The sequence below is a fragment of the Acinonyx jubatus genome, chromosome C2, assembly GCF_027475565.1.
Source record: "Acinonyx jubatus isolate Ajub_Pintada_27869175 chromosome C2, VMU_Ajub_asm_v1.0, whole genome shotgun sequence".
Classification (NCBI taxonomy): Eukaryota; Metazoa; Chordata; class Mammalia; order Carnivora; family Felidae; genus Acinonyx; species Acinonyx jubatus.
In genome coordinates this window covers 41,155,084-41,181,145 of record NC_069384.1, presented here as the reverse complement: position 1 = coordinate 41,181,145, position 26,062 = coordinate 41,155,084, and the positions used below count along the sequence as shown (strand labels likewise).

At 34.0% G+C, this 26,062-nt stretch overlaps 1 protein-coding gene across 3 annotated transcripts in view; it reads right to left on the bottom strand.

Moving 5' to 3' along the window:
- The window catches only part of EPHA3 (EPH receptor A3), a 353,357-nt gene that overhangs the window by 39,742 nt on the left and 287,553 nt on the right, over nucleotides 1-26,062 (bottom strand). For all 3 annotated transcript variants that reach the window (XM_027077576.2, XM_027077578.2, XM_053220710.1), the window contains exons 10-13: nucleotides 22,480-22,605; nucleotides 15,674-15,859; nucleotides 5,502-5,563; nucleotides 2,895-3,104 (exon numbers count right to left, since the gene is read on the bottom strand). In XM_027077576.2, the coding sequence (XP_026933377.1) occupies nucleotides 2,895-3,104; nucleotides 5,502-5,563; nucleotides 15,674-15,859; nucleotides 22,480-22,605 (584 nt within the window). The remainder of the gene's footprint in view (nucleotides 1-2,894; nucleotides 3,105-5,501; nucleotides 5,564-15,673; nucleotides 15,860-22,479; nucleotides 22,606-26,062) is intronic.

The following is a 26,062-nucleotide window of genomic DNA, read 5'->3' as shown; positions in this document are numbered from 1 at the left end:
TACAAAATCCATTCATGATAAAAACCCTCTGCAAAGTAGGTCTAGAGAGAACATACCTCAACATAATAAAGGCCATATATGAAAAACCCACAGGGAGCATCATATTCAATGTTGAAAAACTGAGAGCTATTCCCTTAAGGTCAGGAAGAAGACAAGGATATCCACTCTCACCACTTTTATTCAACATAGTACTGGTAGTTCTAGTCACGGCAATTAGACACAATAAAGAAATAAAAGGAATCTAAATAAGAAAGAAGTAAAACTCTCACTATTTGCAGATGACATGATACTATATATCGAAAACCCTAGATACTTCACAAATAACTACTAGAACTGGCATCTGAATTCAGGAAAGTCACAGGATGCAAAATCAGTAACCGAAATCTGTTGTATTCCTATGCACCAGTAATGAACCAGCAGAAAGAGAAATTAAGAAAACAATCCTCTTTACAATAACACCAAGACCCATAAAATATGTAGAAAAATAAGCTTAACCAGAGAGGGGAAAGACCTGTTCTCTGAAAACTATAAAACACTGATGAAAGAAATTCAAGATGATGCAAAGAAATGGAAAGACATTCCATGCTCATGGGTTGGAAGAACAAATACTGTTAAAATGTCTGTACTACCCAAAGCAATCTATACATTCAATGCAATCTCTATCAAAATACCAACAACACTTTTCACAGAACTAGAACAAACAATCCTAAAATTTATATGGAACCCGAAAGACCCCGAATGGCCAAAGCAATCTTGAAAAAAACAAAACATTTGGAGGCATCACAAAAATGGTACGGTACTGGTATAAAAATAGACACACAGATCAATGGAATAGAACAGAAAACCCAGAAATAAACCCACAATCATATGGTCAATTAAATTTTGACAAAGGAGTCATGAATGAATATACAATAGGAAATGACAGTCTCTTCAACAAACGGTGCTGGGAAAACTGGGCAGCAACATGCAAAAGAATGAAACTGGACAATTTTGTTTCACCATACACAAAAACAAAACTCAAAATGGATTAAAGACCTAAATGTGAGACCTGCAACCATAAAAATCCTTGAAGAGAGCACAGGCAGTAATCTCTCTGACATTGGCATTAGCAACTTTTTCCCCTAGATCTATCTTCTGAGACAAGAGAAATAAAAGCAAAAATGAACTGTTGGGACTTCATCAAAATGAAAAGCATCTTCACAGTGAAGGAAACAATAAAAAAATAAACTAAAAGTCAACCTACTGAATAGGAGAGGATATTTGCAAAGGACATATCCCATAAGGGTTGAGTGTTCAAAATATATAACGAACTTATATAAGTTAACACAAAATAACAAATAATCCAATTAAAATGGGCAGAAGATATGAACAGACATTTCTTCAAAAAACACATCCAGATGGCCAACAGACACATGGAAAGATGCTCAACATCACTCATCACAGGGAAATGCAAATCAAAACTACAATGAGATATCACCCCACACCTGTCAGAATAGCTAAAATCAAAAACACAAGAAACAACAGGTGTTGGCGAGAATGTGGAGAAAAAGGAACACTCATGCACTACTGGTGGGAATGCAAAAACAGTATGGAGTTTCCTCAAAAAATAAAAATAGAACTACCCTATGATCCAGTAATCACATCACTGTGTATAACCCAAAAAATACAAAACACTAATTCAAAGGGATACATGCACCCCTATATTTATTGCAGCCTTATTTATAATAGTCAAACCATGGAAGCAGCCCAAATATCCATAGGTAGATAGGGAATGGATAAAGATGTGGTGTGTGTGTGTGTATATATACATATATATATATATCTATATCTATATATATATAGATATATATAGATATATATATACACACAATGGAATATATACAATGTATATATATACAATATATATATACAATATATATACAATACACACACACACACACACACACAATGGAATATTATTTAGCCATAAAATAAATGAAAGCTTGTCATTTGCACCAACAGGGACAGAGTTAGAGAGTATAATGTTAAGTGAAATCAGTCAGAGAAGGATAAATACCATATGATCTCACTCATATGTGAAATTTAAGGAACAAAACAAACAAGCAAAGAAAAAAAAAGACAGAGAGAGAGACAAACCAAGAAACAGACTCTTAACTTAGAGAACAAATTGATGGTTTCCCAGAGAGGAGGTGGGTAGGGGGATGGGGATTAAAGAGTACACTTATCATGATAAAATAGTAATAGTAATAGTAATAATAATAATAATAATAATAATAATAATAATAAACAAAGAAAGAAAAGATAGATATAATACTAATTTGCTCAATAATTAGGGGTTAATTTTTTAAATGGCAAACCAGGTAATAGAATATATCAAACTTACTGACAATGAAATACATTCAAGAGATATACGGCTAAGAGAAAAAAAGGCTATACAGTGATGTTATAAATAATCCTATACATAATCCTAATCTAATTACATATTCATTCATAGGTATGTATAATAGGTATGTAGAAAAAAATCAGGAAGAATTAACTGACAAAGTTACAAGTGTTCTCTATGGGTGGCAGAATTATGGATGACTTTATTCCTTTTTATTGCTTTGTTTTGAAATTTTTATAGTGTGAGCATGTGTTACTTATATAAACATGAATTTTAAAATGCTTTAAAATTGTATCTAATTGGACAGAGGTATGCCACCTTATAAACAGTGGCCATCTATTTTCTCAGAATAAGTAACAGTATTTTAATGTTAAAGGATATGTTTCCTTTGGGGGAAGATATAATTGACAGCATGGAGAGAGGTGATTTCTATTTATTTGCAAATCAACATAGCACAAGGTGGGAAACAAAGATAAAAAGGAAAAAAGAAAAGAAAAAAAAAGGTACTCACTCGTGTTGTATAAGCAGCTTCTGGGTCATCTTCTAGAACACGTGAAAGTCCAAAATCAGAAACCTTACACACCAAATTACTGTTGATCAAAATGTTACGAGCAGCAAGGTCTCGGTGAACATAACCCATATCTGAGAGGTACTTCATGCCAGATGCTATCCCTCGAAGCATCCCCACTAGCTGGATGACCGTAAACTGGGCATCGTGTTTCTGAGAAGTATTTCAAATATACAATTAAGATGTGTTGCTCTTTCTTAAAGATAAATCTTGGTTACAATCTCACACACTGAATTGTAAGAGGACTGATTATATACATTTTAGTTCCAAGCACCCCAGCCTCACAAGCTATGTGAACAAACAGAAATAAGGCTAAAACAAAATAGCATAGTAGCTGCATCACTAAATAGTTCATAACAAGAAGGACCCTAAATATTCTTTGACTTCAGGTTCAAAACCATAGCTTTCATGGTCTTTATGTGACATACAAACTCCTCAGAAATTTTAACCTCAGGAACAACAAAATGAAATGAGTCTTGGGGCTATTTTAGTTTTACATATTTGTTTGATTGAGTGTTCATTCTTCCTTCTAGTTTTCCAGATATTTTATTAATTGCTTCAAATAAGGTAGATGTTACATTTTTAAATCATCATAATTCTTTCAGAATTGGTCAAGGATATTTACTATTTGTTTTTCTACTCAATCTTCAGTTATAGTTCATAAAATGGAAAACAACAAAACACAAGTCAGAGTCCTGTATTTAGAAAAACTTCCAATTTACTTTGATTAAAATAGAAATACAAGGGGAACTGGGCTTAAGCATCCTACTCTTGATTTCATCTCAGGTCATGATCTCACAGTTGGTGGGGTGGGGCTCTGCACCGACAGCATGGAGCCTCTTCGAGATTCTTTGTCTACTTTCTCTCTGCCCCTCCCCAGCTCGCTCACTCTCTCTCTCTCTCTCTCAAAAATGAATAAATAAACTTAAAAAAACAGAAATACATGATTTATATGATAGATAGGTAAACAAATACACATACATACATATGTAAATATGTGCATAAATGCATGTATAGATAAATAGCTATAAAATTCCATGTTTAGTTATATATACACAATAACATTTTAAAAGAGTATTTATTATAATGGTTTCTATGACCTGATTTGAAGAATATTTGTTTTTGAAATGCTTGTGAAAATAATTGCTGATAAAACTGTGTTTGCCTTGGAGTACCTGAGTAGCTCAGTAGTTTAAACGGCCAACTCTTGATTTTGGCTGAGGTCATGATCTCACCGTTAGTGAGTTTGAGCCCCACATTGGGCACTGTACTGACAGTGTGGAGTCCGTTTAGGATTCTCTCCCCACCTCCCCGCTTTTACCCCATGTGCACACGCATTCTCTCTTTCTCTCTGTCTCTCTCAAAAATAAATAAACATTAAAAAATTGTTTGCCTCATGAATATTAAAATAAGGAATGCAATTTCTCATTTATAGAAAATTTAGAATTCTCTTCTATGATAATGAATCATCCTATTCTATCTATCTATCTAATATCTATCTATCTATCTATCTATCTTTCTATCTATCTATCGTCTCTCTCTCTCTCTCTCTCTCTATTCTATAGCGCTGAATTCATTTTTTAATTTTATTTAAAAACATTTTTTAAGTATATTTATTTATTTTTGAGAAATAGCATGGGCAGGGGAGGGGCAGAGAGAGAGAGAGAGAGAGGGAGGGAGAGAGAGAGAAAGAATGAGAGAGGATCCCAAGCAGACTCTGCACTATCAACACAGAGCCTGATGAGGGGATCAAACTCACTAACTGAGACATCATGAACTCAGCCAAAACCAAGAGTCAGACGCTTAACCGACTGAGCCACTCAGGCACCCTACTATAGTGCTGAAAGCATATTGAGGACAGAGTATATGTCTTTTTTAATCCCTGCAGTCACTGGTGATTGGCAGTGCCTTGTTTTCCATAAATTTTTTGCATTTCTTTGAACAAATTTTTACTGAAGTAACTTAAAAAATAAAGTTTCTAAGTTTAAATATTTAAAACATAGATATGGATGCACATCTATTACCAAAATGTGTCTCTGGTGCTTGCTTCAGCAGCACATATACCAAAATGGTATCTCTGAATTAAGACTACTTTGGCGTTGTAACACTTGCTCATTTTCTGAGACCAAAGCTCTATGTGAGCGAGACATGTTCTTCCTATAGCAGTCTGAGGTTATTTTAAGTGAAGACAAGAGAATATTTGTCTTATATCAGTGTTATTTGTGTCTTACTAAAAGTCTTTTTTTAATTTTTATTTTAGCCAATGTGAATCTTGGCAGTACAAAAAGCTGAAGCAGATTGCATAGATTTGTTTTACAAATATAAGCCATTAACCTTGGACACTGCAAGATAAAGATGCAATTTTAGTCTTCCTCTTACTATTTAGACCCCCCACATTTCAGTTCCACTTTAAACTTTGTTATCTAATTGCTGGCAAGATATGAGAGGTTGCCTCTAACATCTTTAGCATTCATTCCACATTTATGCATATGTGTATATAGATAGATAGGGATAAGAGATATATGAATATATATAAAATCTTCTACTTACACGTAAGAAACTGTCCAAGGAACCATTCTCCATGTATTCTGTGACAATCATAACTGGTTTACCTGGATATATGATAAATAACAAACAAATATCATGCGATGAATATATATAGAATACACTATGATACACCTGATGAATTAAAAAATGTAAACTATCTTCCCAGTTTTAACAAAGAAACATTTTTCAATAGAAAATAAAACTAAAAAAAAAAAAAAAAGGAAGAAGATTGGTTTTCAGAACAAGGGCCTATAACCTATGATATCTAAATTGGCTTATTTGGCATGGCTCTTTGTGAACCTAATATATACCCCTTTTATTCCCTTTAACTGCATCTCAGCTGATCTACAAAATCAAGTATTTCTGCTTTCCAGCCCAAGATAGAGCCAGGATTTCCACAATCATTTGTATTTTCTACAGATATTTATAGAACTATGGACTAGGTGTTCCTTTTTATGCTGGTTAGAGCAAGTAAATCAAAGTCCCCATCTTCATGGATCCTACATATGATTTTCATAAAACAATTAAGACTAATAATTATAACTTTCAAAATCTGTATAATTAACGTATTAAAAATGATAAAATCCATGTTTAAACGGAAAATAAAATTAAAATTGTTGTTGGCAGTAACTTATAATAACCATTTTAGAAATATGTGGACTTAAATGCCATTATACCTTTTAATGAGCATTTAAATGTATTTATATGGTCTTATTGTATACACTTTGCTGGTTTAATTGTTTTATATATGATAACTTATTATTATCATTTCCATTTTACACATGAGAAAACGGAGATAGAGGGTAATTAACTTACCCAATGTCATACAACTAATAAGTAATAAAATCAAAAGTAGCGACCTGAACAGAGTATGCTGTTATTTTTGGAAATTTATGCCGTGGGAAACATTTAAAATATGAAAAAGTGTTAGATACAAAAGTGCTAAGTATATTTATATAGAGATTCACAAATAGAATATATGTTAAGCCATGGGTAATAATTTAATGCGATCGCTGGGTGTTAATTCTATGGATTATTTTGAATTAAAATGAGAACTCTGAAGCCTAGCATTTTACCTTATTGTTACACTTTAATATCATGTGAACAAAGCTGAAAATATACTCTATATACGTTATGATAACAACTTGGAAAATAAGTAACGCAAAATGAACTTTTCAAAAAGAAAAGAAATATGGAAGATGGATATTTTTTTATATATGGGAAACACTAGTAAATTTTTTGCATAGTTAGCATTATATAACATTACATATATACACATATATATTACATACATACATTATATCACGTCATCTTCACATCATCTATGCTTTAGTAACATATATTATTCCCATTTTATGATGCCCTCAACCAAAAGCATAGTGGATTTAAGAAACTAGCTGAGGTTACATAATTAGCTAGTTCTCTAGCAAATCCTTAACATGGCTGTCTCTGATTTCAAAGCCTACACTGTTACTACAATATAATTCTCTTCCTTTATTTTTGCTGTAATATTGTTTTAAATATAATTCCATTCTATTACAAAAAGAAGGCAAATTACTTGTCTTCCATGTCAGGAGAACCTGAATCAAGTCTTGAGTGAGCACTGATGAAAGACTTTGAGCAAATTGCTCTTTAACAAATATCGATGCATCCCTAATACAGAGTACACTTTTAAGCTTTCCTCATATGTTCCTTCTATATCATGAAAGTTTGCTATTCTGGTGATAGAAAATAGCGTTCTTTGCTTGCTTTCTCCTTTCATAGGCAAAAACTCTTAACTCACACTGGTTATGAATTATGGCTTGGTATCATGCAGGTTATACTTGTTATATTTAGCATTTGAATGCATCCCAAGCTATATGTCTTATTTAATGAGAGGTAAAATATATTTAAAATCTATAATTTTCAGATAATTTTTATATATGTAACAATCAATTGATATCCCAATCTATCCTCCATTAAGATACTGATTTAGTTATATATTTTGGGTAACACATCATATATATCTTGTTAATCTGGTAAATGTCTGAAAAGCCATTCATTTATCCGAAGGCTTAAGACTCCAGAACTTGCTTCTTCAAAATTCTAATTAAGCGCGGATTTGACAATATTCAAGACAAAAAGGAATATTCAACATTTCCTTGGAAACTTCTATCTCTCTTGAACTGGTAAATCCACTGCCTGAAGACTGATCCCAGAGACTGACCCGAAATTAAAAGAATGGATGAACAAACAAATAAATGAACGAAGGAATGAATGAAATCTTTCATAGGCATGTTCTCCATAAATGATTATAATCACTATAATTTTCTATGTTCTTGCCTTAATACAATTCTGTGAAGAATAATATGCCTGCAAAATTCAATGCATACATTAAGTGTAGTCATAGATAGTTTGCCTCATACAGCCAACTGTCAATTACAGTGGCCAGTTACTGTGTTTTTGTACTACCTAGATCTTTGCTTATCACTCGTTTCCTTCTGGCTCCCAGCCCTATGACCATTTCATTTCTTGTTAGCATGTCTAGTGGAATGTTTGGCAAGGGAAATAAAAGTAGCTGAAAAATCAAACCAGTCAGTTAAGCCAAAGCCCCATGACCATTCAGAAATCAGATCAGGCTGTATTTAGCTCTAAACTTTAGGTATTTGTAAACACATCAGTTAAGATGGGCAAGTCTGAAAATATGCTTTACATTAAGTTCAAAGATGTAGCAAACCCAAACGTACAGACAAAGAATAAACAAAATCACAAATATTCTACCTTGGAAAGCCTTAATTTTTAACTTTTTTTTTCTTTTTTTTTTTTAAGTGTCTAAGTGTCTATTCTGCCTTAGTTTCACTTGTGCTTTTGATTATATAAATAGGGTTAAAGGAAAAGAAACTCTCCATGACAGTGGTGAGAACCAGTTCTAACATGTATTAAATACAGCTGGAAATCATAAAATATCAGCTCATCCGTACATGGATGCATTGTATTTCTATCCAAGTTTGCATGCTCTTTCATATGTATTTTTAAGAGCTTGTATCATTCGCCGCCCTCAGAAATCCTAAAATGCATCTGAGTATCCATACTAAACTCACCAAAATTATTGCAGGATAACTGGCTGAAGTGAAACTCCAATAAAAATGAGCAAAGCAAATTGTGCAGAGGAATTTTGCTTTTGTTCCTCAATTGATTCTTGAGTGTAGATAAAATTATGACCTTTTATAATTAAAGGGTTACAGGAAACAAATCAGTCTGTTACAGTCAGTTGGTTCATTTCCTCAACTATCCCCAGTGGCTCAGATATATTACTAATCATGAACCACTGTTTGATGACAGAAGAAATGTGATTTTGAAAACTAAGATTTCCATGTTCAGCACCATGTATTCCAACCACAACTTTCTAATCACATTTTCTATAAAAAGAAGAGCAGGAAAATGTAATAAATATACAGCCATACATGAGATTTTTATTTCAACTATCAAATAAATATTGGCTTTAGATTAAAATGTTTTCATTAAAACATAAAAAGTATTTATCAATGATTGAAATATTAAAAATTATTGGAGTGCCTGACTGCCTCAGTGCGTAGAGCATGCGACTCTTGACCTTGAGGTTGTAAATTCAAGATCCACATTGGATGTAGAGATTACTTAAAAAAATAAAATTAAAAATAATTATTGAAATTTAATTCATTTTCAAAAGAAATGCTATTAATTCCTATTACCAGTAATTGTATCTCACATACTCTATGTCTCATTTTCAAAAGACTTAAACATACGCTAAACACAGGAGTATGGTTTATAAAATCAAAACTTTGACCTTAGCAGCCTGCACTCATTGTTAGTATCATGGAGCTAGAATCGAGGAAGCCAGAAAGCATACACAGGAGAAGGAAAAATTAAAAATTAAAAAACGACAAATACACCTCATTATTCCCAGGAAAAAAGACTAGAATCACTTTTGATTAGAAAGAAAATGTTTCGGTTTTAGATTTTCACGTACTATGTCTGACTGAGAGAGATATTGCGATGACCTAGAGTGTTTTTCTGTGGTTTCCCATTATCATATAAAACTACAGGGTAATCTTTTCCAAATTCAATTTTAGTCAAGACATTATTCATTTCCAAAATGACTCCTATTACATCCACTGGTCTAGGAGTTAATGAGGGCAGGAACCAACTCCATGTTGGTTATGTTCTAAAACTAGCACCTAGCAGAGTGCCAGTTAAAATTGATAATCTCGGGGCACCTGGGTGGCTCAGTTGGTTAAGCGATTGACTTAACCTTCGACTTCGGCTCAGGTCATGATCTCACGGTTTGTGAGTTCTAGCCCCGCGTGGGGCTCTGTGCTGACAGCTCAGAGCCTGGAGCCTGCTTCAGATTCTGTGTCTCCCTCTCTCTCTGCCTCTTCCCCCAATTGCACTCTGTCTCTCTCTTTCTCAAAAATAAATAAACATTTTAAAAAATTGATCATCTCATGTCTATCATTTCAGGGTGTCTAAGGACAATCTCTTTCTTAAAAATTAGGCTAAGAAACACTTTCTCCCAAGTCTTCCTAAACAACCATGCTCCATCAATCTCAGTACGCTGAATGCTTTACATTTAACTGACTTTATGTTTTTAAAATTTATTTGTGCTTAATTTGAAACAAAATTTAATACTTTCAAAGACAGGAACAGATAAAAGTACAGCATAGGCAACGTGGTCAATAATATGCCGTACATTTAAAACAAATATATCATTGTACATCAACTGTACTTAAATTAAAAAAGACAAGAGCAATATTTCTACTCTCCCTTTGAATACAAAGCTTATTTGCATAAGTACAACAATAATTAATAAATATAGTACTCTGAACGTGCTCAGTCTGATTTTATAAGGACAGCTTAGCATTTCCCTTTTCAGGCTTTCTACCTTTTATTTATTTTCTTGTTTAACTATAGAAATTAAGGCCTTAGGTATATTACTGAATTAAAGTGGTAATAGTAGCATTCTCACTTCTACTTTAAAATAAATGTGTTTATGTTTTACTACTAAATATGATGTTTGTAGGCTTGTTTGTTTTTGTTTTGGGGTTTTTACATTTATCAAACATACATATTTTCTATGTAGGATGTGCTAAGAAAACTTTTTAAACTAAGGTGTTTATTTTCTGCATCCACTGAGATTGGCTTTTTCTTTTCTATTAATGTGAATTTCCAGAATGATTAAATAGTAAACCAACTTTGCCTTCTTGGAATGAACTAAACTTGAGAATTATATAGTATCTTTTATGATACATTGTTAGCTATGGCTTTACAATTACTCGAGTGTTACTGAGTTTTTGTTCATGAATTACAGTTGTTTTCCTCTCTGAAAATATTATTGTATGCTTTGGTATCAAGATATCATTAACCTCATGAAATAGGGGTGGTTTTTTTTCTCACTTTCTGCAAGAATTTGTGTATGACTAGAATTACTCAGACAGTTATTAAGTAAGTATATAATTATAGCTCTTCTTTAGGAGAGTTATTGTATATTTAAACTAGTGCTCTTTAAAAGTCAGTCTTTGGGAACATGTGTCATGCTCTAACAAATGTTGTTAAGTTGCATTTAACCTTTCAAAAATATCATAAGTTCATATTATTTAAATGGGGAAAATAGGCAACAACATATTTTTTTGTAATTCAAATGTGGCCAATATAACCAAAAGATATAAATGGGCAATGTTGGAAAAATAAAGAAAGTTCTTAAGCATGTAAAAATAGCATTCCCTGTCTTATGTTTTTCTCCAATATATTCAGCAAAGATTTTCCTAATTTTGTTGTTGTGGACACTAAGACAGAGAGGCTCCCGACTCCTTTCTCAGATTAGTCATGAACGCATGAGAACTTGGGTTACCAGAGTTTGTTTTAACAAACTACTTCTACAAATTATTAATAAAATAAACATAACACATATATGGACTACATTAAATACTACAGGGAGTTAGTACCCTTAAGGTAAGTACAGAAGAAAACCCTTAGAGAGAAGCAAACAGGACAAAGCAAGAATTTGGCATCGTCACCACAGAATGATGTCTTATTTCAGCGGTATTTTTTTTTATCATATATGCAGGAGATAGAAAAGAACAAACAAATGACTAAGCTTTTGGTGGAAGGTGGATGCTCATACCAGCATAGAAATGTTTTAATTATGAGAAATTGTCCTAATGTTCTGCTCACTGTATTCCTTAATGATGCAAAATTATAGTTAAATTGCATTATTATTTTTTTTTAATTTTCAGAAAATAATCCCTCTCCAAATACAAAAACACATCAACCTTATCTAGTATAATTCCTTTTATTTCACTGGATGAATGGTGGCCAATGGAGGTCTTCTTGGAGTATCAACATCATTTGACTAATGGTGTGATGGCAGAAATATCAAACATTTGCTAAAAACAAGTTCCATCTTTTGAACTCCAGCTAAAATTGATAACACATGTTAGTACCAAGTTCTGAGCAGAGACTGTGCCCCCAGCTTTCTGCTACTTTGAAGATCAGAGACTCTCTCACCTTCTCTTGTTTAATACCATCAGGCTCAAAACGTATCATTAAAATTGTTTATGGCTCAATTCAAATAAATGAAAATATAATGATTGAATAAAGGGCTTTCTCTAAAAGACTTGAAAATGATACATTATAACAGACCTAGTGTTTCAAGCATATAATTAATAGCAGTAGTTTAAAAAATTATCATTGAGCAAAAAAGGGAATTGTTTCAAGAATTTTTTTTTTCTACACAGCCAAGATTAACTGATAAAATCTCAAGCTTACCAGAAGTGGTAATTTAGAGTTTCATGGCTCTATTTCACTTAACAATGTATTCCTACATAATCTTATTTGATCTTTAAAGTATCTGGAAATAGTGAAGTAGAACTGCTCTTCCAAATTACAGGTGAAGAAAATGAGTCCCTGTGACTGGTTTGATTCGCCAACGGTCTCACAACCAGTTGGGTTGAGTCAAAACTTAAACTCTGAACCTCTGATTTTTTTTTAAAGTTTGTTTGTTTGTTTGTTTAGAGAGCACACACACAGTCAGGGGAGGGGGAGAGAAAGAATCCCAAGCAGGGTCCATGCTGTCAGCACAGACTGTTGGGTGAGTATCTGACTCTTGGTTTCAGCTCAGGTCAGGCCCGAAACCAAGAGTCAGATGCTCAACCAACTGAGATACCCAGGTGCCGCTGATCCTCTGATTCTTAATCCAGATACCAATATAATTGTTTTTTCTTCCTTAAAACACAGGTTTGTTTATTAAATTATAAGCTCTACATCACTCTTGGGGTGTGTGTGTGTGTGTGTGTGTATGTTTCTAAACTTTGCAATTGGATTGTTTTAATAGTCATATATTCTCAGGGAACAAAGACAATAACAGGAGTGGATGAATAACTTCTGGTGATAAAATTGCCTTATTTATATGTTAAATGCAACATATTAACTTTATTCTAAGGACTGCTGTTTCCTCTCCGATGTTATAGGGTACCAGACTTAGAGGTTTTAAATATGCCACTAAAAGAGTTCAAAATCTAATTCTAGGTCTGCTACCCTATTATGTTCACACTATATGAGATGACTGGGATCTGTATAGTCAGATTTGGCAGCCTCTTACATGCTTATATGACCAGGGAGACATATCAAATTTAGAACTTTCACCCTAAGAATAGGCAGTTGTAATCCATATTAGAATGTTACAGAATCAGACTTGAATAAGGTATTTAATGGATAATACCTGTGGTTTTTAGAGTCTTTTTTTCTCAATGCAACTTTTTTTTTTTTTTGCATTTTGGTCTTGGGGATTGTTTTATGATTCTCTTTGTCAACTGACCATAGTTCATATTTGATTATTTCATTTTTATATTTCAAGAAATCCTGCCATAATAATTATGGTTTAATATTGCTCATCATTCAGTAAATGAATTTATAGGTAACATCTAGTCAAATGTAACAAATTAGTTTCAATAATACATAACACTGGAAATCAAAAAATCAATTTACATTTGATAAAATATAAGACCCTATCAATGAATGTAAATTTAAACCTAATATTTAGTTTGTCATTTTTATCTCATTTTTTTCTTAGGTGTAGGTGTTGAAGTTAGGTGATAATTCTGCCCATGCTAAAATATAACGATTTTTTTCCATCACTCTGAGCGATACATGCAATTACACAACTGCACTTCATGCATTCAATTTAAAGAACAAACACTGAAGAAAGACCTATAGGAAGAAGATGTTGCTCTGTTCCTCATTCAATCAATCAATCAATCAATCAATCAGTGTCTTTATTCCTTGACATTGGTAAATTAAGTATCCAGCATGATCCAGGTTCTATTTTAGTCACTGATTATAAGTAACGTGGATTCTTGCCCTTTATGAGTGTTTACATTTTGTTTTAGATGTTAAGGGTTATTAATGATCTCCAGAAAAATGTTGAAGCTTGAGGGAGTCTTTGGTACGATCAAATTATTAGGGAAAATTAAAAAAAAATCAAGATATAAAAGAATAAGTAGAAGACAAGATGAAAATTAGAAACCCATTTTTGTTCACGGTTGGGGACAGAGGTGAAACCAACAGACCAAGTTCCCAATGCCATCTCTAGCACTTTCTAATTAGACAAGCGACTTGCTCTTTGTAGTTACTGTTTGTTCAAATGTAAAATGGAATTTTGTATCTAACTCACAGGGGAGTAGTGAGAATGAAATGATGTCCATAGTACACTTTCGGGCACATAACAGTGCATGCATAAAGAAAACCTTATGAAAACTGGGTTAAAAGAAAAATGGTTACATAAGTACAAATGCATTTCCTCCTTAGTGGGGCTCAAGATCTGGACAACCAGTCGGTGAGGATGCTATAAAGGAGACTAAATGGCTAATTGACTATTAAAACATTAAGTTGTATGGTCTGGCCCTGGAGGAACAAAGGATCCCAATCCTTACTACTACTGTGTTTTTATCATTACTTAAAAAAAAATTAAAACAAGATCTTCATCAGAAAATATTTCAGTGTTATTACTAGTATGGCCTAATTTTTAGGAGCATGAAGGGAAAAAATGCTTCTTACAACACTTAATGTGGGCTTCCAGTTTATGGTTAAATTCTACATTGCTCAGTTCTTAATCCCATTTATTATATTACAAACTCTAAAGGAAACCAAATTGAAAGTACATTTCAATTATGCCATGCTCTTGTGAGAAAGGAACTGCCTTTTTAGTCACACTAAGATGAGAATAGGTATTAGTCCCATTTGGAAAGTGCTCCATGTAATGTTAAAGAAAAATATCATTGTGAAAAATTTAATGTGTAATGTCTGTTGGTAACCATAGAATATGTAAATGTGGTGCCAATGAATTATCCCCTAAAGGATGCCAAATTTCCTGCCATATGTTGTCTTTCGCTCTAAGTAGTTTGCTGCCAATTTAGCTTATTCTTCATCCTGTGCTCCAAAATCTCGAGGAAAAAAAAATCCTAGAGCATTCTCAAGAGGTTTTCATTGGTATTGGAGCCAAAAATCACATATCTGCCTCACGGGATTCCTTTTGAGTCTGGCTGGAGAAACTATCATGGAAATAAGTTCAGATCTCTATCATGGGCTGTGAGCCAGAGTTTCCCCAGACCAGTCAAAAATCCATCTGGGACTCTAGATTAGAATTATTTGAAATCCACAGAGAACCAGGAAAAGGCCCTGGGTCTAATGTGATCCCACTCTTTACAGCTCAGAAGTATTCCCCAAACCCCCATAATTTCCCTAAAGCCAGGGGGGTAAAGATTTGGAAGTTTAACTAAAACTGGTGAACAGTAAAAGAAAAAGCAGCTAGCTGGGAGTTCCGCAATTCCTGTCAAAACTGAGTCATCGTTTTGCCTTGTTACTCCATGTAACAGAGACTTCTCCACAATTCACTTAACTGCCTTTTAATCAATGTGTCTTAATGTGGTCCTTTCTTTTTAGCTCTTAATTTTTTTTCAATTTTTAAGGATGTAGAGTAGTACTTTCAATATAATACTAAAGGCCTTTGCTTTCTTGTCGAAGAAAGACATGGCAACCCCAAATAGTCTCTGTGAGGACTGACATAGCTATGAAAAAAATGTCAAAATTCTGAAATGATTGAGTTAGGGTTTAAATAACCTCTGCTCAACATAGGCAAAAGTCAATCTTTTGGCTTGACTTACTTTTAGTAACAACTCCCTCCAATCGAATGATGTTGGGATGGTCAAATTGTCCCATAATGCTTGCTTCTCCCAGGAAGTCTCTCCTCTGCTTTTCTGTGTAGCCCACTTTCAGGGTCTTGATGGCCACTGAAATTTCTTTTTTTGAAGGGAGTTTTAAGCGACCGCTGCACACCTCTCCAAATTCACCTGTTAGTATAACAAAACGACAACAAAAGGTAAGGAGTTATATAATAAAAATATTATCAGCAGATAATAATAGATTTTCAGATATTATTAGCAGATAATAAGAGATAATAAACTGTTCCCTGTCAGTAATTCCATTCAAAGTATTTACACCTTTGACCTGCACGATATACACTTAAATCTCCAACTTAATTGAGAACATGATAATTGGAGACTCCCTAAGAAACCCCAGAACATCCAGAACCTAGTAGGAAATGGACCTTGTGAGTAGCCTCATACATTTTGAAGTACCACACTGTGAACAATATACTATGAAAGAGCAGGAGGAAAGTAGGAAGGCTAAAACAGGGTTTTAGCTCCTTGTTCTCATAGCCACCATCTCCTCAGGTTAATCAACAGACCAACATAGATATTATCGGTTGAGCAATGGATTAAATTTCAGATGTTTCTAGTCATTCTGTTATTAATAAGAGGACCATTTTAGTTATATACTCAGACTCTCTGAAAATGAGAACAGAAGCATCTGCTACCAATTCATTTTATTGGAGTATTGGCATGTTGCATTATTGACATACGAGTTGTAAAGTTCTCTGAGCTTCTGGAAGGAAGATGAATATACTATTTTCAAAAAAAGGTAGCATATTTTCTACAGAATCACTGTAAATATTTTCAAAGCCTTCAATAAAAAATTCTGTTTTAAATGTACAATTAATCCAGAATCTACTGAATTTGGAATGTTGGTAACATTTAAATAGTCTAATCCTACTGGTATAAAATTGCCTAGAACTAGTTTGGGCACTATTTTCATATATATTGCTATTGAGAAGATTTACCCATAACTCTTTCATCCTATTTTGAACTTCCTGAGAGCAGAGGCCCTTTACATTCATTTCTCTGTCCCACTGCTTGTCACGGTAATTGCCACAAAGTAGTACCATGCATAGAATGCTCCTTGTTCAGAGGAATTCCTAATATTGTGCAGATTACTAGATCTGATTTGTACAACACTTTAAAAAATGTTTTTTAATACCAAATGAGAGATTTTTCTCAAAAGGATTAATTGCATAATTCATTGTTAGGCTGTCTGTGGAATGTCAGAGGATTCTTGGTCCAACCTTCTCACTGTGAGTTTTTGTACAAGCTCCATGCCCCATGGCTCAGCAAGAGAGAAGCTGTCAAGAAGTGAGATGCTTCTTCTCTATATTTTGTTCAAGCAAGTGGTTCAACCCACAAAAGCAGCAGGTTGTCCTATTGATTTACCAGCTGCATTACTACAAATGACTTGCTTCTCTCCAGGAAGCTCTAAACTTCCCCAGACTTGACCCCTTTCTCAGGAATCCAATTTTGTCACTGTTTCAAAACCATGACTTATGCTGTAACTTGTCAAAGTCACATAAGGTCCAAAAGCAGTTATTTATACATTTTAAAAATAAACACCCATCAGTTGGCAACACTATGACCGATACTGAAAAACACAGAGTTATAATGCTAAATAAGGCAGGTCTAATTTCTTCCCTTTGAAGGAATACAGAGAAGATAGCAATATCTGTGGCTAGAGTGTTCTTTAGGATTATAGGGAGAATCAGGGGTAGAGCTTGAGAACATTCATTGATCTTTTGAAATCCAAGGAAGAATATGTCATTATAGAGTGTGAATATTAGGAGAATTGTAATGCAAAGTAAATCATTGTTAGAATCTATAAGCAATACTAAGACTTCCTTTCCTTATACTGGGCTATTGGAACATTGCCAGAGAGCTCCAGTTCATGCTGCATGAACATTAACTTTGAGCAAACCATAAGAAAGCATCCATAAATACATTTCTATTTTCTGAAAGAAAGTTCTGCCGTTATCATGAGTCAATATGCTGCAATGGACCATGTATTAAATTTTGGTGTTATCGCCACTTATTCAATGTGACAAGTCACTTGTCAGCAGATTGCAGGACAGACAATACAGTGCTGTAGGACACAGAATGGATTCTAGGGCCGAATTGCCTCTGTCACTTACTGTGATTTTGAACTGGCATCTTTTTTCAAAATATTTATTTATTTATTTTGAGAGAGAGAGCGTGCATGTGTGTGGGGGAGGGGCAGAGAGAGGGAGGGGGAGACAGAATCCCAAGCAGGCTCCAGGCTCATGAACCTTCACATCATGACCTGAACTGAAATCAACAGTTGGATGCTCAACTGACTGAGCCAATCAGGTGTCCCTTGAACCAATGTCTTAACCTCTCTGTACCTTTCTCTCCTTATCTATAACATGGGAACACCAATTGCATCTAACTCATGAGGGTTTTTTTTTTGTAATTAAATGAATTAATGTATGTAAAGATGCATAGTGTAATCTATGTGTTAGCCACTATTTTCTTCTCTGAGTTCAGACCCACCTTAAGAAGGATACACTATCTATCTACTGCTAAAGAGTTAGATCACATTGAAGAATGAATACAAAAATGCTTTTTAAAATGTCAAATTCTGTATTAATGTTAAGAAGAGATGGTTGTGATGATGATGGTGATAACAGGGTTAATGTCATGCTGGACAAGTATTTGTAAAGGGCAGCATTTTGTAAAAGTCCTTCACTGGAGAGATCAGAGGAAGAGTTCAAATTTCAAGTGGGTCAATTAGCGTTCCTTTCCTTCTCAAGGAAATATCGGACATATGTAAATGTATATCTACCTTCAAAATTCAGAAAATGTTTCAGTAATGCTCATTTTTAAAAACCCCAAACTATGAAATGTGATTATTTCATCTGATAAATACTAGAAATGGTCACCAAAATGTTATACTAAACATAGAAATGTTAAACATTAATTCATTTATCTTCCTAATAAACAACTGTGTTGGAAAAATTAACAAATTTGGTCAAATGCAATGCCTGATCTTTCCACCTAGCCAAATTTTACATGGTCTTACTCAATTTGCTCTGAACCTATAAGAAAACACACACACACACACACACACACACACACACACGAACACAAAAAACAAAAACCTTAGATCCTGTCATTTCTAAGTAAAAGCACAACTATAAGATCACTTGGACAGCACTGCTTGATTGTTTAATCCAATAACTGCAGTAGTTTTCATTTGTCCTTTGAAATGAAGTATGTTTTATGGGACTGGGTACACTATATTCTGATTTAAGATGCACAACACAAAATTGTTCAAAATAAAATTTCTTACACTCATTTCATCTAAAATAGAAGAAAAAATCTACTTGTGTTTAAGTAGAATGATACTCTTCCCTTGCTTCACATTCCATTCTCCTACTCTTTTAATAAAAGAAGCATAATGAAAATACATATTGAACAATTCTGATGTGTCAACTAAGCACTGGTCATAAATTATCTCAATTAATCCTCACAAAAATGTTAGAAGAAGGCACTAGTGTAATTATCAGTGTCTAATATGGAGTTTGAAGTTGGAAAAAAAAAGATTCAAATTTTGGTTTCCCAACGAACAACCATGTGCCTATAGGCCATTCAGATTTTTAGATCTTGTTTTCTCATCTAGAGAAATGGAGACAATAACTATCTAAAATTAAATACCATGTGAATGCCTAGCATAGAATAGGAGTTAAATATATTCTACTTTCAGAAATTTTCAGTATTTAATCCTGAAATACTGGTTGGATTGAAGAATAAAACTGGGAATTTTAGTCATTGTGCATTCCATTATTAAAAAATTTACTACTTTGAGAAAGTTAATTTGTGGCTTAATTTTAATTTTGTTATTTAAATTTGTTATTTGTTATTTAGTATAATTCTTCTGATTATCCAATGTATAAATGAGAGTTTCTGTTATTCCTGTTTTCCTGTGTGAAACCTCTGACAGAAAATTAGAGAATTAGCCCACACAAATAGGGTCTTTCTTCATATTTGACTGTGAAAGTTCTGTCATTGACCACAAGATTCAGCCTTTTAACAATGGAAGATAATTGCTAATCAATGTAGTATAATTATTAATTTTTTATGCACATTACTTTAAAAATTTTTTAAGGATATAGGAAATGAGTAAGTATATAAATGCAAGAAGGCTTGCCATGAATAGGTTGTTATTGGAGTAGTTGTGGAAATGGGTAGTATTATACTATACTATCCATTATACTATTAGACAATTTCAGGTACTTTTGTAGATACTTTATATTTTGCAAAAGAAAATGTTAAGAAAAATTGATAGCTTTCAAAATCTTGATTTCATATTCTACCCTTGAAAGGCTAATCAAGACAGACTAGAATTGGATGCATACAATAGTATACTGAAATCTTCCAGGAGAAGAATAATCGACCTTGAAGATATACTTGTTTGCAAACAAAACAGGCATAGTTTTATTGTCCTTAGGAAAAGGAAAATAAGGAAAATGAGGATATTGGCTGCAAAATCCTGAAAATGGAGCACATTTTTTACAAATATGTTTGAAGAAAGAAACGAACAAAGCTGATCTGTCCTGATCTTTCATGAGCATCAGGGACTGATTGTTCAATGATTCAGGGTAAGTAGCCTTTCCTTTTGTTTTATTTATCAGATACCATTTTGTAAGGTTTATTTGAGAGAGAGAGAGAGAGAGAGAGAGAGAGAGAGAGAGAGCAGGGGAGGGGCAGAGAAAGAGGGAGACACAGAATCTGAAGCAGGCTCCAGTCTCTGAGCTGTCAGCACAGAGCTCAACGCAGGGCTTGAACTCACAAACTGTGAGATCATGATCTGAGCCAAAGTAGGACACTCGACCTACTGAGCCACGCAGACGCCCCTCAGATACCATTTTTAATGAGTGCGTCTTGTCTCACACCACTGTGTTCTAGCATTATAAGTAACATCTCTCTAGATAAGCTTTTACTAGTGGAAAGGGTCCCAAAGTTCAAGGTCCCCATGCGTCTGTCTGGCCTCTAGACACTGGCTGAGCATAAATGAGTTTCTCCTTCTCATATCGTTTGATTGTGCAAAGTCTTTGTGCTACGTATGCTCCTGAGGTTTCCATGCTGGAGAACAGTGCACTCTTGTGGGACAATAGTAACACCAGAGCTACAAGAACCATGTGCACCACAGAGCAGTTTACAAAGCAGAAATGTACAAATCAAAGACAGTAATCGATATTTATTTGTGTTCACTGGATTAGCACAGATATATGATGAATGTGTGTATTCTTAAGTCTTAATTGTGGAAAAAGAAGCGCATGCTTTATTTTCCTTTTATGAATTACTAGTTTCATATTAGAATATCACCTGCACAGGTGAGTTTTAGCAGGTTGAAATACTAATAAAGTTAGAGGACAAGATTTACTGAATTATCATTTCATTTAGATAATATGACTTACTCAGATTTTCCTGCTTGAATAATAAATACTGCTACCTTTCTAAATACTGCTTTGATGTATAGAAAAACAGAGAAAATTATATGCACATTTGTGTAAAGAAGCATCCGTCATAAATATAGTACTTGAAGGAAACATGATCTGATGCTACTCACTATTCAATGAGTTGGTTTCTCAGTCTTTCTATTTCCCACATCAACATAACTACTTTGCATTTGTTTTGTTTTTTTTTAATTTTTTTTTTCAACGTTTATTTATTTGTGGGACAGAGAGAGACAGAGCATGAACGGGGGAGGGGCAGAGAGAGAGGGAGACACAGAATCGGAAACAGGCTCCAGGCTCCGAGCCATCAGCCCAGAGCCCGACGCGGGGCTCGAACTCCCGGACCGCGAGATCGTGACCTGGCTGAAGTCGGACGCTCAACCGACTGCGCCACCCAGGCGCCCCATATTTTTAAAATAATATTGAAGAACGAGATGGTGGAGCAGAACTATTGTACAAGATTGTTTATTTTCACTTTTGAGTAGTAGTTTTAGTCAAATGCACACTGAATGTCAGTGGATGTCCCTGTGTCTATGTGTAAATGTAAAAAGAGTGTTATTTTTATAAGTATCTGTAACTTTTATTGGAAAAAGGCAACTGCTATTCACAGTCACTCCAGAGCTGTTTGTTAATGGGATTATAATTGAGTCCATTAATGATTAGATTGAAGATGTATCTATATGAAAACAAACTTCGACAAAAATTTAAACTATATAAAGTTATAGGCAAGTATTAAAATGGAGCACTTTATGTTATTTAAACTATCCACTCAAGATAGTTTTGAGGAAGTTTGTGTAAAATGCGTCATTGATGATTTTACTTTGTGTCGCCTTTTTACTGTAATTCCAAAGAGGATTCTAAAATTGCCTGTTTTACAAACTCAAAATTTTCACTTAGTGAGCTTGTTTAAAGTAAGACGCACTTTTATCCTGTTATCCCTGTTTAGTCAAATAGGCTTTGTGACACATGATCGGCATAGTCAGGGGAAGACTGAGCTATTGAGGCTGCCGCCTCTGAAATTCAATAAATAAAAAGCTGGCCATGGTCTGTGAGTCTGCAAGTCTGGCACCTTTGAAATCATTACATTCCATTAAATACTCCTTCATTTATTTATTGCCTGCCTTTGATGTTGAAATCAGAAAAATGTCCCTTTTCACAGCAGTATAACTTAGGCTTGAGAAATTGCACATTCTTAGGCAGCATTCTTATTCACAGTTGCAAACTTGTAATTAACATGTAGATAGAGAGTGGGGTTACTGTGGTGGTTACCTGCTCCAACAACTTTGTCAATGGATATGTTGGTGGCATCCAGTTCCTTAGCAAACTCATGAACCGCTTGGGTAGGGTCTTCGTATGTGTGTGGGTCAACATAAGTCCTGAGACCTGGAAGTTTTACTGTTTAAGGGAAGGAAGAAAGGCATTATTGTAAAAACTGATTTATAAAAACTTTACTGAGAAAATTTTATAACCATATTATTAGTGAAAAAATATCCCTATTACCATAAAGTGAACCAACTGTTAGTTTATTCTGCAATTGGCAGAGAGGTTGGACTATGCGTTGAACAATTTAAGAAACACAATTCCCCATGATGAAACAAAGAGGAACCACAATGAACTTTCTCAGCAAAAACACTACAAGGAAAATGAACATTCAAAAAGGGGAATCTCAAGAAGACTGAGTAGATCCAGTAATTATACCATCAGCCGTAGTGAGTGCACATTATGACACATTTATGATTCTACAAATAGTGCCATAAACAAGTATTTATGAAAATGCCACATCTGACAATAAATCAAAGTTTGGGAAATATTTTCAAAAGGCAGTACAGTGACTAAAATTATAGATAAATTAATTAAAGGATATAAAACGGCATGTCTTTTGTCTGACACTATTCTGCTCTTAGTAACATTCACAATCAAACTCATCCCTTGTAATTATAGATATACTTAAACCTGTGAGGATATGCATATATGATATGGGTATTATATGAATATACTAACATAATATAAAATTACTGAAATCTTATTGTGTAGCTTTTCAGCATAAAGGCAATATAAATTCTCTATATTTTAATAATGGTGCCAAAAATCTAAATCCCAAACATAAATTACATTTTCAGCCTATTAAATATAAACCTCCTTCATAATATGTATATTTATTTAATAATTCTGAAGGTGAAAATTTTTTGTGATGTTCTATAATTAAAATAGCATGGATAAAAGATACAGGAGAATCATTTTGGATTTGATTTAATATTAATGAGATTTCTATTATTTAGAAAAAATAAGTCATATTAGAAATAATTTGGAATGTTTAATAAACTAAATTTCTTTACAGTAAAACTAATTTTTTAAGTAAGCTTTATGCCCAAGGTGGGGCTTTAACTCATGACCCGGAGAGATCAAGTCGTATGTTCTACCAACTGAGTCAACCAGTCACCCTTAAAACTAAATTTTTATAAAAGGGAACTTAGGATCTATTAAAGTACATAAACATGATCTAACACTAAAAGATAAAGTATATGTATTTATATGATAGATTTTTGTTTTTAATTTTGGTAAATTTTTAAAAATTGGTAAAAAATATTGTTTTAGCAAGGGGCAGGAATGCATAATAGTGATTGTTTTTTCCTTTATGACCCTATATTATTGAAGGATATTTTTTATCCTAAAGTAACAAGTAAAATCAGATGTTATCTTTTACAGTATCCCTTTATAATGAAAGCATCTTAATGGCAAATTGCAACTGAACATTCAGTGATGACTGAATTTGCATGAAATGGATGTAGAGACTGACGACAGCAATTATTCCAGACAGCCTTCAGCACGATGGACAGTAGGCCAACGGGTCCAGCATTTCATGGTTCGGGCTGAGAAATGATCAGTTCATTGACATATAGGACATCTTCATGAATTCCCTGGTTACACCACATAGTAAGTTATGTTCCTGCAAAGTATCCATAAAGGTTTCAAGAGATGAAATAGAGGCATAAGAATAAATAGATTATAAAAAATAAGTGGTGGTTGGGAAGTAAAAATTCAATTTTCCTCAGTTACTTCTCCAGATGATTTTTGAGACTCTAGAATAGAAATGGGAGGGTCAGGAAGCAAATGGAGAAGAAAGGCTAAAGCTCCTCCTACTTGGCCTGTGTTGACATTGGCACTGCATGCAATACAACAGCCTCTCCATCCTGAGGCCAAGTGCAGATTATCGAGAAGACACCAATTTGAAGGTTACCTCCACAGAACTGGGGAAATGACAAGTCCTTTGCTCTTGCTTTGGGTAAACTGTGAGTAGAGCAGCTTTTGAAGTAAGAACTTTTGAAGCTTTTCTATTCTGAACAGCTCAGCAAAAAGAATTAGCTAGGTGTCAGAGAACGAAAGCTCTTGAATACTTGTTATTCAAGTGCTCGGCACAAGTGCCTGTTATGGTGTTAATGCTCAATAAATGATAGAGATTACGGACATTGTATGTATTTTGATGTTAAGAATGTTTATTCAAATTATTAATATGATTGAGGTTTCTGGAGACAGGATTTGGGCCAGAAATGTGCATTCCTTTTGAGCTCCCAGATCAGTCTGCAAGCTTCTGCCATTATTGTAAACATCATTGCTTCCTATAAAAACACATGGCAGAGTCACTCTTTAGTTCAGTGGTCTATTATAATTTATTATTTCACTAAAACTATTTCTAATATTATCAGTACTAAAACACTTTACCCTTAAAATAAGCAAACAGATTAAGGAAAGCTATGATACTTTTCTTGCTTAAGAGTAAGGAAAACAGCAAAAGTAACTGTAGACTTACTAAAATATGTTAGGGAATAAAGTTCTGCCGGAATCTTTTTGTATAATAAGTTTAGTTACATTTTAATAAAAGCTTACATCAAAGGGAGACTGGGATATATGATCATCCAGTTTTGATTTATCTCTAGTAATTGTACAGTAAAGGACCAGAAGATAAGGAAATTTAGTATTCCTTTTCAAGTAAAAAAAATAAGGTAAAAACTGGGGAGCCTGGGTGGCTCAGTCAGTTCAGTGTCCAACTTTGGCTCAGGTCATGATCTCATGGTTCCTGGGTTCAAGCCCTGCATCGGGCTCCGTGCTGACAGCTCAGAGCCTGGAGCCTGCTTCGGATTCTGTGTCTCCCTCTCTTTCTGCCCTCCCCCCACTCTCTCAAAAATAAATAAACATTAACAAAATGTTTAAGTAAGGTAAAAATTATTTTTAAAAAAATGAAAATTTTTCTTGTAAACAATTACAAATGTGTTAACCTTGCTGAACTTAAGGAAATCAATTTGGAAGCAATTTACTAGTATCAGAATTTACAAAGACCATTATAAAGTGAGTTGTCAGAAACAATGTCAAACATTTTAAATAAATACTAGCTTTAAACAGCCTTGAATTGTGCTTTAGAGTGGCCCTTCTATACCTGTCAGCCCTAGAGAGTATATGTATCACTAAATAATCTGAAAATTCAGTCGCCTTTCCCTACTAAAATCGAATTCATTGCAATTAAATAAAATCATATAAATTGCTTTTCTATCCACATGAAATTTGGGAAACAATACAAATATAAACACACACATCCCCAAGTTAAATGGCCTGTTCACTGTGGGAGCTTTGGCTGCTGACTTTTAACTGCTGACCTCAGAAGTGCCAGGAATCAGGTGATGCAGGATACAAGGCACATAATCCCTTCACACCAATAATTAAGGGCAACATACAGAGTAACTGGGCTGTGTCAAGAAAACCAGATAATAAACACATGCACACGTGTTAAGCTGTACTACTTTACAGCTCGTTCTGTGCAAACACAATAATTTACATTTCCATTTTACCAGCATGAGTT